The 17,363-nt window shown below is 39.2% G+C and overlaps 1 protein-coding gene across 1 annotated transcript in view; it reads right to left on the reverse strand.

Moving 5' to 3' along the window:
- Window positions 1-4,456: 4,456 nt before the first annotated feature.
- Window positions 4,457-17,363, reverse strand: part of LOC132540494 (DNA repair-scaffolding protein-like) — a 30,638-nt gene continuing 17,731 nt past the window's right edge. Inside the window, exons 2-5 of the mRNA XM_060198659.1 lie at window positions 15,261-15,413; window positions 14,603-14,669; window positions 11,292-11,471; window positions 4,457-5,702 (exon numbers count right to left, since the gene is read on the reverse strand). Of these exons, the coding sequence (XP_060054642.1) occupies window positions 5,494-5,702; window positions 11,292-11,471; window positions 14,603-14,669; window positions 15,261-15,413 (609 nt within the window). The 3' untranslated portion in view covers window positions 4,457-5,493. The remainder of the gene's footprint in view (window positions 5,703-11,291; window positions 11,472-14,602; window positions 14,670-15,260; window positions 15,414-17,363) is intronic.

The following is a 17,363-nucleotide window of genomic DNA, read 5'->3' on the forward strand; positions in this document are numbered from 1 at the left end:
TACCACCCGACTCCCGGCTATTTTTTAATCTTATTTATTTACTAAATAGAGAAAGAAATTGAGCGGGGAGGGGAGTTAGGGAGAGGGAAAGAGATAGACACCTGCAGTCCTGCTTCACTACTTGTGAAGCTTTCCCCTTATGCACTGTAATGTATGCACTTCAGATGTGCCCTGGCCTGGCCCCTCACTGTCATTCTCAAGAAAGATAATCTGGCACATGTTATTCCATGATTACTGAAAGTAGAACCCAGAGAAATTTTTTTTAAACTTTATTTATTTTATTTTTTTGAGAGAGACACACACACACAGAGAGAAACACCAGAGCACTGCTCAGCTCTCAATTATGGTGGTGTGGGGGATTGAACCTGGGATTTAAGAGCCTCAGGCATGAGAGTCTGTTTGCATAACCACTATGCTGTTTCCCCCACCCGAAATTATTTTTTAAATCAGAAAACTCAGACCATGGAAAGTCATAATTATTTATATCATTACTTTTAAATAATATGTATGTAACTATAGCAGTTCTTTTTTTATTCTTACATCAGAAAGCAGATGTATTTGATACACAAAGTGGCAGAAAGATGGACATGAATAGCAGCAGAAAGACAGACATGAAGGGAAATATGATGACAGGGTGACTGTGAAAGATCCAGACTATTTATACTAAGGAAAAGGCAAACTGCTAATCTCTGGACTGCTAGCTCACAGACTACAGTCACTCAATTCAGAAGAGCGATACTGCAGGAAGTGGCACTGTGACCAGAGCACTACACTTATAAGAATGAGGTGCCAAGTTTAATCCCAGGCACCATATATGCCAGAGTCCTGCTCTGCTTCTCCATTTCTCCTCTCTATCATTGATAAGTGTATAACTCTTACTAAAAAAAAGACAGGGACAGATAATATAAACTGAAAGATATAAATTCTGACAAAGGCTACAGATGCTGTCACACACTTTCAAAAAGAGAATAAAAGTTAAAATACATAGTGTTATGAGATTATCAACAGATAAATTATGCATAACAAAAAATATATACATACTAAAATTATATATCGTCAATGCAATAGCCAATGTTATTCTTTTTATTTTTTTTGTCTTTACCACTTGTGGAAATTCCCCCTTGCCTGGTGCTCCCTCATGGTGGCTGGATGTTCAACCCCAGATCTGTGTGCATGGCAAGGACTAGAGCTTAGCAAGTGAGACATTTCCCAGTCTCTCTTGAGATATCTTTTTTTTCCTTTATTGGGATATTAATGTTTTACAGTCACCAGTAAATACAATACAATAGTGTGTACATGCATAACATTTCTCAGTTTTCCACATAACAATACAACCCCCACTAGGTCCTCTGTCATCCTTTTCCAGGACCTGTACTTTTCCAGGACCTGTACTCTCCCCCCAGCCAATTATTCTGTTTTCACCTTCAGAACACATTGGAGGCAGGGATAGATAGCATAATGGTTAAGCAAAGAGACTTTCAAAGAGACTTTCTGAGGCTCTAAAATCCCAGGTTCAGTCCCCTGCACCACCATAGCCAGAGCAGTGCTGGGGGTGGGGGGATTGAAATATGATTTTCCCCTTAAAATTCCATAGTGAAAACTGTAAAGCACAGTCATACAAAAAAAAAAAAAAGGTTAACTCAAAACTCCAGATTCCCCTCTACAGGCATTAAATTTTGTTGGTTTCTCTATAAACACAATTATACTTGAAAGGGGGCTTTTAAAACATACATACATTTTTGGGAGTCGGGCGGTAGTGCAGCAGGTTAAGCGCACATGGCACAAAATGCAAGGACTGGCGTAAGGATCCCAGTTCAAGCCCCCTACAGGGGGGTTACTTCACAGGCGGTGAAGCAGGTCTGCGGGTGTCTATCTTTCTCTCCCCATCTTCCCCTCCTCTCTCCATTTCTCTCTGTCCTATCCAACAATGACAACATCAATAACAACAACAATAAAAACAAGGGCAACAAAAGGAAATAAATAAAAATTTAAAAAACACATTTTTGTCAGTTAAATTCTTTCAACTCCATATATAATGTATATGAGGACAGTTCTTAGACATTAGCAATCAATATATATTTATCATTTTATTTTAATTTGCCATTGTAAATAATTAGTTAAATACATTACATTCAAATTTCTACACAAATATAATAGAGAGAGAATTACAAATAATGCTCATCAAAATGAAAAGTACTTTGGTGCAACACACCAAACCCAGTCCAGGTGCTGCTTTGTGTTCCCCCATTCTGCTTGCTCTTACCTATTCCTCCACTTCTGTCCCTGAATGAGATCATCCCATATTCACCCTTCTCTTTCTGACTTATCTCACTTAACATGATTCCTTCAAGCTCCATCCAAGATGAGGTGAAGAAGGTGAATTCTTTCTTAATCGCAGAGTAGTATTCCACTGTATACATATATATATACCACAACTTTCTGTTGTTGGACACCTAGCTTGCTTCTAGGTTTTGGCTATTACAAATTGTGCTTCTATGAACACAGGTATACACAGATCTTTTCGGATGGATGTGTTTGATTCTTTGGGGGGGTACATGAGGGGAGGGGCTTTCAGGTACTGGTGCATGGTGGTGGAGGAAGACCTAGGCTGGGGATGAGAGCGTCTTACAAAAAAACTGAAAAATTTTACACATGTATCAACAAATTTACTGTAAACCATTAATTCCCTTAATAAGATTTTATTTTTTATACAGGTATTTTTACACTCAACAGTAAATATAATAATTTGTACATGCTTAACATTTCCCAGTTTTCCACATAATAATACAACACCCACTGGGTCCTCTGCCATCATGTTCCAGGACCTGAACCCTTCCCCCCACCCGAGAGTTTTGTACTTTAGTGCAATGCACCAATTAATTTTTTTAAATTTGCAACAAAAAGGGAATAAATAAATATAAAAAAATTAAATAAAAGTTTTTTTAAAAATTAATGAAAAGTACTTCTAAAGTTTGCTAGATCACTTTATATAGGATTATAATTCACTCCAATTCAAGAATACTGTAAGTCATGACTTAACATTGGCAAGTAAAATTACAAATTATTGTTTTTTATTATTATTTGTGAGACTGTAAGTTAATAGCAGTGTATATTAACACTATTCCCACCACCAAAGATCTATTTGTCTCCCCCCTCACACCTTCAGTGATGCTGAACATCTACCTTCACCTTCCACCCAGAGATTTTTTACTTTGATGCCATACTCCAAACTCAGTCAGATTTTGCTTTGAGTTTCTCTTTCTGTTCCTCTTTTCAAATTAGTTTATTGCCACCAGGGATATCACTGGGGCTCAGTGCGGGCACTACGAATCCATCACTCCCAGAGGCCTTTTCTTCCTTTTTTTTTTTTTTTAATATTTGGTAGAACAGAGAGAAATTGAGAAAGAAGTGGAGATAGAAAGAGAAAGATACCTGCAGACCTGCTTCATCACTCATGAAGCATTCCTATGCTGGTAGGAGTGGGGGCTTTAAACCCAGGTGCTTGCACATAGTGTATGCTTAACCAGGTGTGCTACTGCCTGGCCTGCAGTCATAAGCTACTTTATAAAAAAATAAACATTAAGTTCCGATTATATATTTCTGATCACAAAAGTATCACCAGATTTCTAGAGACATACACACGGACACTTCTAATATTTGACAATCAGGCACATTCACTCATTCATTCATTCATTCATTTCCCATTCATTCATTCATTTATTCATTCATTTTTTTTTTTGCCTCCAGGGTTATTGCTGGATCTCAGTGCCTGTGCCATGAATCCACTGCTCCTGGAGGCTATTTTTTCCCTTTTTGTTGCCCTTGTTTTCTTATCGTTGTTGTGGTTATTATTATTGTTGTTATTGATGTCATTGTTATTGGATACGACAGAGAGAAATGGAGAGAGGAGGGGAAGACAGAGGAGGGGAGAGAAAGAAATGTGCATACCTGTTTCACCACTTGTGAAGTGACCCCGCTGCAGGTGGGGAGCTAGGGGCTTGAACAGGGATCCTTATGCTGGTCCTTGCACTTTACGCCATCCACGCTTAACCCTCTGCGCTGCGGCAGGACCCCACGCCCCATTCATTCTCTTAAGTGTAGTGCATGGTTGAAAGAGGTCAGAGTCTATTTCAGTAGCTCGAGACTACAAGATGGGGCCCAAACCTGGGCAGGACGCCCTTTCACACAGGTTGAATCACACACTTCTGCACTTTCACTCAGACAGAGACAACTTAGATGCACTAATGAACCTCATGTGCCCATCTTTGGGAAGCAATAGAAGCCAGAGCTCTAAGCAGATCTGGAAAGAACTCTACTCAGTCAACCTCAACCAGGATTCAGTTTTGTTTTGTTTTTTCTCATCAACATTATAACAAAAAGTCTGAATAAAGCAGAATTGTTCAAGGATCTGTTGGACAACACTTTGACCTTATTGAAATTTTTTCCATATCCTACCTTCTGAGATATGTAATCATGCATTTGGCAACTATTAGCAGCACAAAGAAAACATTTCATGACAACATACTAATATTTCAGATTTGTAAATCACCTTTGCTTTCTCTTTAAAATGACACGAACTACTTTTAGATCTTGTATATGTGCCAGCCAGCTTCATTTTGCTCCACACCTTTAACAAAGGGTTGACCTTCACTCGGGCTATCTGGCATTTATTAGCCTGTGTTTGCATAAGAATTGCTACTTAAGGTACTTAAGAATTATATAACAAAGTTCATGTAAACCGCATTTCCTTCACACTTCCTGAAAGTGTAGGCTATGAAAAGAGCTCACTGCTGTGTCTCTGCTGCCCTCTGTAGGAAGGTTCTTGAAAGGCCCCGCTAAAATCAACTGGAAACCTACATAGCAATATTAAAAATATGGACAGTCACATCAATTATCAGCTATTTGATTGTTGGGAAAATCATGACGTATTTTTTGTATGTTTTTCTTTTTTTTCCAAAGATTTAATGTATTTATTCATGCAGAAGACAGGAGAGAGAGACAGAGACAGAGAGACAGGCATCACTCTGGCACATGTGCTGCCAGGGATTGAACTCAGGGCCTCATGCTTGAAAGTCCATAACACCAAACTGAATTCTAAACTAGCCAAACCATGTCAGATCTGTTCTTAGAGGTGGCAAGGGAAAAGTTTAATGTGTTAACAGGGAGTCAGGAGTAGTGAGAAAAGACTGAGTATACAGACCCCAAGTAAAACCACATCACAACTGCTTTACTTCACATAAGCCGGTTGAGATAGAGAACAAAAGACTCCTCTAAGCAGGAGGGTAGATAGCATAATGGTTATGCAGAGATTTTCGTGGCTGAGGCTGCAAAGTCCCAGGTTCAATCCCCCCCACCACCATAAGCCAGAGCTAAGCAGTGCTCTGGTTATATTAAAAAAAAAAAAAAAAAAAGGCTCCTCTAAGAGTCAAAGGTAGCTGTCCCTGTGGAAGAAGTTTAAAATAAAAAAGACCAGAAGGCCCTGATGAACAAATGTCATAAGCGGAGGAAAAATCTCAAGCCACCTGTGCTTACCTTAGGACATGTAGGCAGTGTCTCTTCACCTGTCAGAGAGTGACTGCTCGCACAGGAAGCACTGTCTGAAATGTCCACTGCGTTCTCGCCCTCTTCCTCTTCCACTGTGCGATGCTCACTAGTCTCTTCTCTGTCACTGTCAATCTCCCAGTCAATAAACTGCAGTTCATCTGAAAAAATACAAATTTTGGTAAATATATTTTATTGGGGGATTAATGATTTACAGTCAGCCATAAATACAGTTGTTGGTACATGTGTAACATTTCTCAGTTTTCTGCAAAACAGTCTCACCACCAACTCCCCTCCTCCCCCAGCTTAGGTCCTCCTCCACTATCATGTACCAGGACCTGAATGTCCCCAACCCCCAGAGTCCTTAACTTCACGGCAATACACCAGACCCAGTCCAAGTTCTGTTTTGTGTTTCTCCTTCTGTTCTGATTTCTCCACTTCTGTCCATGAATGAGATCATCCCATATTCACCCTTCTCTTTCTAGCTGATCTCACTTAATGATTCCTTTTTTTATTTGTATTTGATATTAATAGTTTAAGATTGTAAGATTACAATGCATAATTCCACAGGACACCCACCACCAAAGCTCTGTATCGCCACCCTCCCACCTCCCAAAGATAATCACCATAGTTCTTATAAGTCTTACAGTTTCCTTGTGTCTGTTTTGTTTGGATTTTTTTTTTCCTGTTTGTGGCAGTTCATGTAAATCAGATCTCTAGATTCCATATGAGTGAAGCCATCTGGCAGCTGTCTTTCTTCTCTTTTCTTATTTCGCTAAGCATAGTCACCTCCAGTTCCATCCATTTTGTCTCAAAGAACACAATATCATCCTTTTGATTGCATAGTAATATTCTATGGAATATATATCTCATAACTTCTTTTTTATATTTATTTACTTATTCCCTTTTGTTGCCCTTGTTGTTTTATTGTTGTAGTTATTCTTGTTGTTGTTGTTGGATAGGACACAGAGAAATGGAGAGGAGGGGAAGACAGAGGGGTAGAGAAAGACACCTGCAGACCTGCTTCACCGCTTATGAAGTGACTCCCCTGCAGGTAGGGAGCCAGGGGCTCGAACAGGGATCCATATGCCGGTCCTTGCACTTTACACCATGTGCATGTGCTTAACCTGCTGCACTACCGCCCAACTCCCATCCCATAACTTCTTTAGTCAGTCATCTGATGATGGGCATTGAGGCTGCTTCCACTCTGGCTATTGTGAATAATGTAGCTGTTAACATAGGGGTGCATATGTCCCTTTGAATTAGTGCTCAGGTGTCCGCTGGGTAAATATTTAAGGGTGTTAATGCTAGAGCCAGGCGGTGGCACACCTGGTTAAACACACACATTACAGTGTGCAAGGATCCGTGTTCAAGCCCCTGGTCCCCACCTGCAGGGGGAAAGCTTCACAAGTGGTGAAACAGGGCTGCAGGCGTCTCTCTGTCTCTCTTCCATACTATTTACCCCTCCCCTCACAATTTCTCTGTCTCTATTCAAAATAAATAAATAAATATTTTTTTAAAGTGTTAATGCTAGGTTATAAGGTAATTCTATTTTTATTTAAGGACTGTCCATACAGGCTTCCAAAGGGGCTGTACCAGTTTGCATTCCCACTAGCAATGTAGCAGAGTTCCCTTTTCTCCACAACCTGTCATTTCCTGGTTTCTTAATGTAGGCCATTCTCTCAGGTGTGTGATGGTATTTCAGCATAGTTTTAATTTGCGTTTCTCTAATGGTAAGTGGAGCATTTCTTCATGTGACTGTGGGTCATATGTATCTCTTCTTTAAAAAACTTTAGTTCTTTGGCCCACTTTTTTATTGGGTTAATTTTGCTTCATCTATAGAAATGTACCAATTCTGTATAGATTTTTGATATCAGTAGCCTGTCTGATATGTAATGTGAAAATATCTTCTCCCATTTATTGGGTTGCCTGGTTATTCTTGTGTTGTTTGTTTCTGGTGTGAAGAAGCTTTTTAGTTTCATGTAATTCCATTTATTTGCTCTTATTTTCATTTCCTATGCCCTGGGGGTTGAGTCTCCAAATCATCTTTGACGTGAAGGTCCTGCAAAGTTCCACCAACATTTCCTTCTATATATTTTAGTTTTGTGGTCCGAGAGGTAGCGCAGTGGATAAAACATAGGACTCTCAACCATGAGGTCCTGAGTTCAATGCCCATCAGCACATGTACCAAAGTGATGTCTGGCTCTTTCTCTCTCCTCCTGTTTCTCATTAATAATAATTTTTAAAAAATTTTAAAAATTAAGAGTTTCTGGTCCAATATCTAGATTTTTTAATCCATTTTGATTTGATCTTGTTGTACGGTGTTAGGTAGGGGTCTTGTTTCACTTTTATACATGTGGCTGTCCAATTTTCTCAGCACCATCTGTTGAAGAGAACTTTACCCCCATTGAATGGTTTTGGCCCCTTTGTCATATACTAGGTGGCTATATATGTATGGGTTTATTTCTGGACTTTCAATCCTGCTCCATTGATCCAAGTGTCCATTTTTATTCTAGCACCATGCTGTTTTGACTACAATTGTTTTGTAGTATAAACTGAAGTTGAGGAGTGTGACACCTTCATATTTTTCTTTCTTTCTCAGAAGTGATTTGGCAATTCATAGCCTTTTGAGGTTCCACACATGTTTTTGGATAAGTTGTTCAATTTGCTTGAAAATCTTGGAATTTTGATAGGCATGGCATTGGAATTGTAGATTTGGCTTTTTTTTTTTCAACATTTTGAATAGGACAGAGAAAAACTGAGAGGGTAGAGGGAGACAGACAGAGAAAGATAGAGACAGAGATACCAGCAGACCTGCTTCACCACTTGTAAGTGACAACCCCCACACACATGTGGGGAGCTGGAGGCTCAAACTGGGATTCTTTCACAGGTCCTTGCACTTTGTAATATGTGTGCTTAACCTGGTGCACCACCGCCCAACCCCCAGAATGCCCATTTTAATAATGTTTATTCTAATCTAGGAACAAGGAATATTCTTCCTCTTCTGTGTGTCCTCTATTTCTTTTAGCAATGGCTTATAGTTTTCATTGTAAAGGTCCTTAACTTCTTTCATGAGATTCACCCCAAGATATAAAAATACAATTTTAAACATAATTTCATTTTTTTTTTATTTTATAACTGCCAGGTTTAACTACTAGGTTTCACAACCAATCCACTACTCCTGGCAGCCATTTGCTTTCCTTCCTTTTTCTTTTTTTTTTTTCTTTTTTTGTTTTGTTTTTTTCCTTTTCATTAATAGGAGAGAAATTGGGGGAGCTGGGGTAGAGAAAGGGAGATAAAGAGAGACAGCTACAGCACTGCTCATGAAGCTTCTTCACCCTGCAGGGAGAAACTGGGGGGCTTGAACCCAGATCCTTACTGCATGATAATGTGTGGGACAACTGGATGCAGCACTGACCAATCTCCTTAAATGTAACTTTCTATTGCCTCAATATTTTTAAATCTATTTTTATTCTCAGCAATTAAAAAATATATCAATGATACACAGTAACTTTGAAAAACTATGTGAATAGAGGCCCAGGAAGTATTATAGTGACTAGAGCTAAAAACATGAGGTCACCTCACTTTTAAGTCATTAGTATAAAGCATCTTTGCACTCTTCTCTTTAATGCAGTGCTGGGGAATGAATCCAGGACCTTATGCTTTTGTAAAATTTCTGTTACCTCTCCAGTGTGATATTTATCCCCCCCCCTTTTTTTTTTAGAAAATAGCAAGTAACCAAAAGTAGACACAGTAGTGGAGCACCCGGTCGAGCATCATTACTATGCACAAGGATTCAGCTCAAACCCCTGCTCCCCACCTGCAGAGGAGATGCTTCACGAGCAGTGAAGCAGGGCTGCGGGTACCTATCTTTCTCTCTCCTTCTCAAACACCATCTCCCCCTCATCGTATCAAATAAAACAGAAAGAAAAAATGGCTGGAGCAGTGGATTTGTAGTGCTGGCACAAAGCCCCAACAGTAACCCTGGTTGGAAAAAATAAATTTTTAAAAAAGCCTACATTGCACATCTCTAACACCCAAGTTCCCTTCTGAGGATTGAACCTAGAACCTCATCCATGGTAAAACATGTACTTTACAAATTGAGCCATCTTCCAGAGAAACATCTTTTCATTCCTAAACAGTTTTGGAAATTACTGAGTATCTCTTTTAATAAAAGATACCACACTCAGCTTTTATGTTTTGTGTTGTTTTTTGTTCTTTTTTTTTTTTTTTTTTTTTTTTTATCAGAGCACTGCTCAGCTCTGGTTTATGGTGGTACTGGGTATTGAACCTGGGACTTCAGAGCCTCAGACATAAAAGGCTTTTTGCACAGCCCTCTATGTCCTTTAAAGAGTTATTTATAAGAGGGAAGAAGGAAGGAAGAAAGTGAATCAGAGCATTCTTCTGGCAAATAAGATGGTAGAGACTGAATTCAGGGCCTCACAGATCCAAGCCTCTCACTCTGACACTGAGTCAACTTCTTGGCCGCTTACGTTTTTCAATACCAGCCTTATTGGCATGACTCATATACTTACATTCTAAATATGTGACCAATCAAGAGTTACACAATAAATTTCATTTAATATGGTTGGTTAACAACGTAAGTCCTGTGTATTTATGCATGACATGATTTACTACTTGTTTATAAGTTAATGTCAACTGGCAGTTACTAAGATGGGCAGAATGTATCACTATGAGAGTTAGTTTAGGGAGATGGTTCAATGTTTGAGCACATGCCTGGCATGCATACGGTCCTGGGTTTGATCCATAGCACTACCTATGACAGAGTAGCACTGTGGTTTCAGTCTATGTATCGCTCACACATATACATATAATAAAAAAGTTAAAACTCAAAGCTTATTCTGAAAGCACTGAAACTTTTAAAATACTAAAAAATGAGCTATATATGTTTAAATTTGCAAAACATGATTTCCATAATTCTATGTCTGACAACATCTAGAGACATTTCTGGCTATCACAATTTAGGCTAAGGGTGTTTATATCCCTAGTGGACATGGGTCAGAGGATACTCCTAAGCACCATAAAATGTACAGAAAAGACCCCTACTGCCCCCTTCCCAACAAAGAATTTTCTAGTGCAAAATGAAATACTGCCAAGGCTGAAAACCCTTGTTATAAACTGTCAAGCATGATGTAATATAAAATGCTATCAAGTGGCTGGGTGTTGGCACACCTGGTTAAGCACACATTACCACATACAAAGACCCAGGTTCAAGCACCCAGTCCCCACCGGTAATGGGAAGCTTCACAATCAGTGAAGCAGTGCTGTAGGTGTCTCCCTCTCTCCTTCTCTACCTCCTTATTTTCTCTCAATTTCTCTGTCCCTATCCAAAATAAATTTATAAAAATGGTTATCAAGAGAAAAACTTCTTAATAAGCTATACTTCAACCATACCTTTGTTGTCATACTATTTACCCAAAACAGGTTAGCAAGAAGGCAACAGTATAGCATTGTAAAGTAGTTGAAAGAACTGAGTTTCTTGTAAGAGACACAAAATTGAATCTCAACCAATTCTGATATATTCACACTTAAGTTATTAAGGGTGAAAATAATGCTGGCGATATTTATCAGAATTTTGTGATAAATATTAAATAAGAAAATGTTTCTAAGGAGCTTAGTGTAAAGTCTCGGACTCAGATCATAATCAATGATAAGTATCAAAATACCTGCTTTTTCAAATATTAAATTCAACATATAATAGAAATAAATTTCTAACATTATCAGTTTACCTTCACAGGCCTCATCTTCTGAACATAAAATATCACTGTTAGAAAATCTATCTATTTTTGAGTCATGTTCATTAGCTCTCTGTGATTTAGAAAGTGCTTTATCTTCATCTGAGAGATCACTTCCACTAGAACTCCATGTTATCTCTGCAAGTCCACTGACACTCTTAGATGCCACAGTTTCTGCTGAAGAAAAGGAAAAAGACACAATTAACTGATACAACTGCTTACCAGAATGAGATTTTTGTGCATGTGATTTTGCCTAGGTAACAAATAATAGAATTCTGGGGAGTCGGGAGGTAGCGCAGCGGGTTAAGCGCAGGTGACACCAAGCACAAGGACCGAAGTAAGGATCCCGGTTCGAGCCCCTCCGGCTCCCCACCTGCAAGGGGTTTGCTTCACAGGTGGTGAAGCAGGTCAGCAGGTGTCTGTCTTTCTCTCCCTCTCTCTGTCTTCCCCTCCTCTCTCCATTTCTCTCTGTCCTACCCAACAACAACGACATCAATAACAACAATAATAACTACAACAATTTAAAAAAGGGCAACAAAATGCAATAAATAAATAGTAAAAAAAAAAAAAAAGCAACATCTGATGTCTTAATCTTCCTGTCTGAAGTTCTATGTAGACTTTGGCTAAGATTCTTTGAACTAAAGCTGAATTATAAAGAAAAAAAGAGAGGCAAATTTATTTGGGGCAAGTTATAAATGACAAGGAAAACAGAGAACAAGTGAAGACAAAAGTAAATGATAAAGGAGCCTGGGAAGGGGCACAGTTGATAAAGCATTGAACCCTCAAGCATGATGTCCCAAGTTTGATCCAGGGCATCATGACAGTCAGAGTGATAGTCTGGTTGGTTCTCTCCCAACTAACAAGCCCCCACCATAAGGGAGGAGGCTTCATAAGCAATAAAGAAGTGCTGCAAGTGTCTCTCATTTTCTCCTATCTCCCCCTCTCCTCTCAACTTCTCTCTGTCCTATCAAGTAAAAGGATGGAAGGAAGGAAGGAAAGAAGGAAGGGAGGGAGGGGAAGATGAAGGTAAAGAAGAGAGAAAGAAAAGAAGAAAAACAAAGAACAAAATGACTACTTGGAGTAATGGATCATAGTGCAGGCACCAAGCCCCCATGATAACCCTGGTGGCAGAGAGGGAGGGAGGGAGAGAAACGCAAATAGGTAGCAGTGCTTCTCTCTAACGCTAACCTCTAATCCTAACCCTAACCCTAACCAAGTATCTCTGAGAATATATTTTGTGCCATTTTATACTGGCACCTGGTACTATGGACTAAATTGTGTCATCCCTCCTCCATTTTTTTTTTTTTTTTTGACCAGAGAACTACTCAGCTCTGGTTTATAGTGGTGTGGGAGACTGAACCTGGGACTTGGGAGCTTCAGGCATGAGAGTCTCTTTGCATAACCATTATGCTATCTATCCCCACCCCCTCCAATCATTTCTTAGTGTTCTAAGTCCCAACATCTCAGACTCAACCCCATTTGCTAAAGTACAAATACAGTTTTCAGGAGCCAGGCAGTGGTGTGCCTGGTTAAGCACACACATTACAGTGTTCAAGGACCTGGGTTCAAGTCCCTAGTCCCCAACTGCAGGGAGAAAGCTTCACGAGTGGTAAATAGGACTGCACTTGTCTCTCTTTCCCTATCACCCCCTCCCTTCTCAATTTCTCTAATAAATAAAAAAATAACTAAATTAAAATTTTTTTAAAAAAACTAGTAGTTTTCTACAACTTAACAAATAAAAGCTTTGCAAAAAATAATTCACCAACGGGTAGAGATAGATAGCATAATGGTTATGCAAAAAGACTCTCTGGCCTGAGACTGAAGTCCCAGGTTAAATCCCCCGAATCACCATAAGCCAAAGCTGAGTAGTGCTGGTAAAAAATAATAAGTCACCAAGAAAGACTTTCTAGTACACTAGTCCTTATGTCACAGGGTCTAATTTTATTCCCTGAAACATTAATACTTAATACTATTAACATTTATACTTAATATTAATACTATTAATACTTTAAAACTTTGGAATAGGGACCTGAACTAACCTACTGGGTTCTGTTAATATAGTAAACTCAGAAAGGACACACAAATTTCTTTTTAATAATTACTTATAGAAGGCAGGTAGAATAAAGTTGATGGTGACAAAGAGATAGGCTTCTAAAAATAATATTTTAGGTTGTTTTGTTCCTAACTGTAAATATATAGTCGCTAGAAATGTTAAATTAATTTTTAAAGAATGAAAAAAACATGGTCTGGGAGGTGGTGCAGTGGCTAAGGAACTAGACTCTAAAGCTTGAGGTCCTGAGTTCAATCCCTGGCAGCACATGTACCAGAGTTATGCCTGGTTCTTTCTCTCTCTCCTCCTATCTTTCTCATTAATAAATAAATTAATTCTTAAAAAACAAAAATGAGGGAATCGAGCAGTAGCACAAGGGGTTAAGCGCATGTGGCACAAAGCATAAGGACCGGCTTAAGAATCCCGCTTCTAGCCCCCGATATAACAATATCACTACAGTGATATGACAATATCACTACAGTGATATCACTATAGTGATATAACAATATCACTATTGTTATATTTTACTTATTTTTAACTATAGCACTTATCAGCTCTGGCATTTATGGAGACATAAAAACAGGGTAGTCGGTTCACAGGCGGTGAAACAGGTCTGCAGATGTCTTATCTTTCTCTCCTCCCCTCTGTCTTCCCCTCCTTTCTGTCCTAACCAACAACAACGACATCAATAACAACAACAATAGGGAGTCAAGCAGTAGCACAGCAGATTAAGCGAACATGACGCAAAGTGCAAGGACCGAAGTAAGGATCCCGGTTCAAGCCCCCCGGCTCCCCACCTACAGGGGGGTCGCTTCACAAGCGGTGAAGCAGGTCTGCAGGTGTTGGTCTTTCTCTCCCCCTCTCTGTCTTCCCCTCCTCTCTCCATTTCTCTCTGTCCTATCCAGCAACAACGACATCAACAACAACTATACTAACTACAACAATAAAACAAGGGCAACAAAAGGGAATAAATAAATAAATTATTAAAAATAAAAAAAACCTCAAAGGAACATATATTAACCTTGTGTCTTCTCTTTTTTTATACAATTATTTTACTTATTTTATTTTTGAGAGAGATGCAGAGAGAGAGACACAGAGAGAAATACCAGAGTACTGCTCAGCTCTGGCTTATGGTGGTACAGGGGACTGAACCTGGGACTTCCATGCCTCAGGCATGAGAGTCTCTATACATAACCATTATGCTACCCCTGTCTAACCTTGTGTCTTCTCTGTAAATAAGTCAACAAAATAATACCTTTGTTGGACCTAGGGCATAATTCAAGGTGTTTTTCTGTAGCAGCCTTCTCTTCAGTTGTTGGTAACTGCAGGCAGAAAATAATAACAATATAATGACAAGGACTAAAAACCAATAGTATGCAAATATTCTACACCTTTTTCATCCTCCTCTGCATGTTCTTCTATATTTATATTTACCAGTAACTATTCTCAAAGCACAAACTCCTCATATTTATGTGTGCATATTTTTCCAGAATCTAAACAGAGTTGTCTAAATAGTCTTTTCAGTTTGCAATAGTATTTCTCCACAGTGAATTTTAAAGATACCACATAGACAAACATTAACTAAAAATGTCACCGGCAAAAGATTATCAATATATAATTAGCATTTCATGAATTTACTTCTGGCAAAAAAGTAGGATATTCAAAGATTTGATCTTCTGAGAACAATTCTCAATATGTATCTTCATTTACAAACAAATAAGTATAAAGGTTCTATGTGTGCTGAACGTGGGGTCAAACATGTTAGTCATTAAAGGAATTTAAAGAACTGGAAGGAGAACCAATTATAGGGTCCTGAAAGAAAGGAAATTCTATAGGAATATAGTTGCAGTGGCCATGAATGTAGGGTTTATTCTCTGGCAATTTAAAGAAAACCATTTTATAATTATTTTTACCTGAGTCCTAGAAGTGTCCAAAAATCCTTCTCCACACCGGAGCCAAGCTTCAGAGAGGGCAGCTGTCCCCACTGTCCCGAGCCCCACTCTACTGGACTGCAGAGGACTCTCCCCAGGAAAGGATGGGCAATCTGTATCCCAGTTTCTTTTTCTCTGGAGAAAAAGTTTTCAAAGAAAAAAAGAGAATCAGCCTCATTAATTTGGCAAAGCACAATGTGAGGTCATATGAATGACAAGGATGAAGGCATCGTTTTGTGATGTCTCTGAATTCCCACATTAAAGTGTTACAAGTGAGCAAAAAAGAAAGATGCATGGACAACACTCAACAAGTAGTGAGAGCTTGTAACCAACCCTCCAAAGTCCTGCATGGTGTCAGAGTTTAGAAAGAAGAAGCAAGGGAACAAGGACTCGAGCACTCAGATTCTAGTATGTAACTAGAATCTGGGTGCTTGAACTGGAACTCTGTGATTGGGGAAAAGTTCCTGAGAAGAAGTGAGTTGGGACAGGCCAGGAGGTGGCGCACCTGGCTAAGCACGCACATTACAATGCATATGGACCCAGGTTCAAGCCCCTGGTCCCTACCTGCAGGGGGAACGTCACAAGTGGTAAAGCAGGGTAATAGGTGTCTCTCTGTCTCTCTCCCTCTTTATCTCCCCCTCCCCTCTCAATTTCTCTGTTTTTATATAATAACAAATAAAAGAAAAAGATAAAAGAAAAAAAAAGTGAGTTGGAAAGGGTTAACCCCCTGAAAAAAAAAACCCAAGGGCTGAAGGAAGCTACAGACACTCAGGGCTCCAAAGTGAGAAGTGACAGGAGTGGAACTGCTTAGCAACACAGGAATAAAAAAAAACAAAGAGGGAGTCCGGTGGTAGCGCAGTGGGTTAAGCGCTTGTGGCGCAAAGCACAAAGACCAGTGTAAAGATTCCGGTTCGAGGCCCCGGCTCCCCACCTGCAGGGGAGTTGCTGGCCAGCAGGTGTCTGTCCTTCTCTCCCCCTGTCTTCCCCTCCTCTCTCCATTTCTCTCTGTCCTATTCAACAACGACGACATCAAAACAGCAATAATAACTAAAACAATAAGGGCAACAAAAATGGAATAAATAAATAAATAAATATTAAAAAAAAGAAACAAAGAAAAAAGAAGACCCAGGGAACTGTTTCCAGAAAACCCAGATGCCGAAGTTCATTGATGCTCAAGTCTTTTATATAAAATGGTGTAACTTTTGCATATAGCCTACACACTTTCCAATATACTTTAAGTTATCTCTACACTATTTGTAAAGCCTAATACACTATGAATGTTTATTGCAAATAACTATTATGGTGTGGTATTTAAGGAACAGAAGAATAAAGTCCATATATATTCCATGTAGGAGCCATTGTAGGCCTAACTACAGAGTACAGATTTCTTTTTTATTATTGTCATTTATTTATTTTCCCTTTTGTTGCCCTCATTTTTTGTTGTTGTAGTTATTGTTATTGTTATTGATGTCATGCTGGGACTCACGTGGGGTGGCTCCAGCCAGGAGGTAAGCTTACTGATTCTCCCTCTTTGGTTCTTAGGGGTTCAAAGATCTAGACAAGAGACATCGGGGAGCATTCTGGTACAAACACTCATTTATTGGGAGGTGGGTTTGGGTTAATGTAGAAAGTTAAACAAAAAACAAATACGTCAGAATTCACAGGTTTCTTAGAGGTCAGCTTGCCCCCTATGGTTGGGGGTTGGTATGACAAGAGTTGATGTGATACATAAAGGTCAAAACAATTAGTCGCCTGATGCAGGCATTTAATTATCCAAAGGCATTTGAGAGAAGAATAGGGGTTGAACCTGTGAGATAGAGAAGGAAGAACAAGGCTTGATGTAAATTAATGACATCAAAGGACACCAGGAAATAAGATTTGGGGGGCTTTTCAGTGTGTGACAAATGTGTTCTTCCTTTGTGATCAAAAGGTGAAGTGGAATGTGTAAACTTTGAGTGAGTGAATCCTAAAGCAGGCAACCATTTGGCTGACAGCAGGGGGAACTAAGTATGAGGGGCCTATAGGATTTCTGTAAGCCTGGGAGACTAACAAGGCAAGCTGAGTCTGGGAGAGTTTTCCTCTTGG

This window comes from Erinaceus europaeus, chromosome 1, assembly GCF_950295315.1.
Source record: "Erinaceus europaeus chromosome 1, mEriEur2.1, whole genome shotgun sequence".
Classification (NCBI taxonomy): domain Eukaryota; kingdom Metazoa; phylum Chordata; class Mammalia; order Eulipotyphla; family Erinaceidae; genus Erinaceus; species Erinaceus europaeus.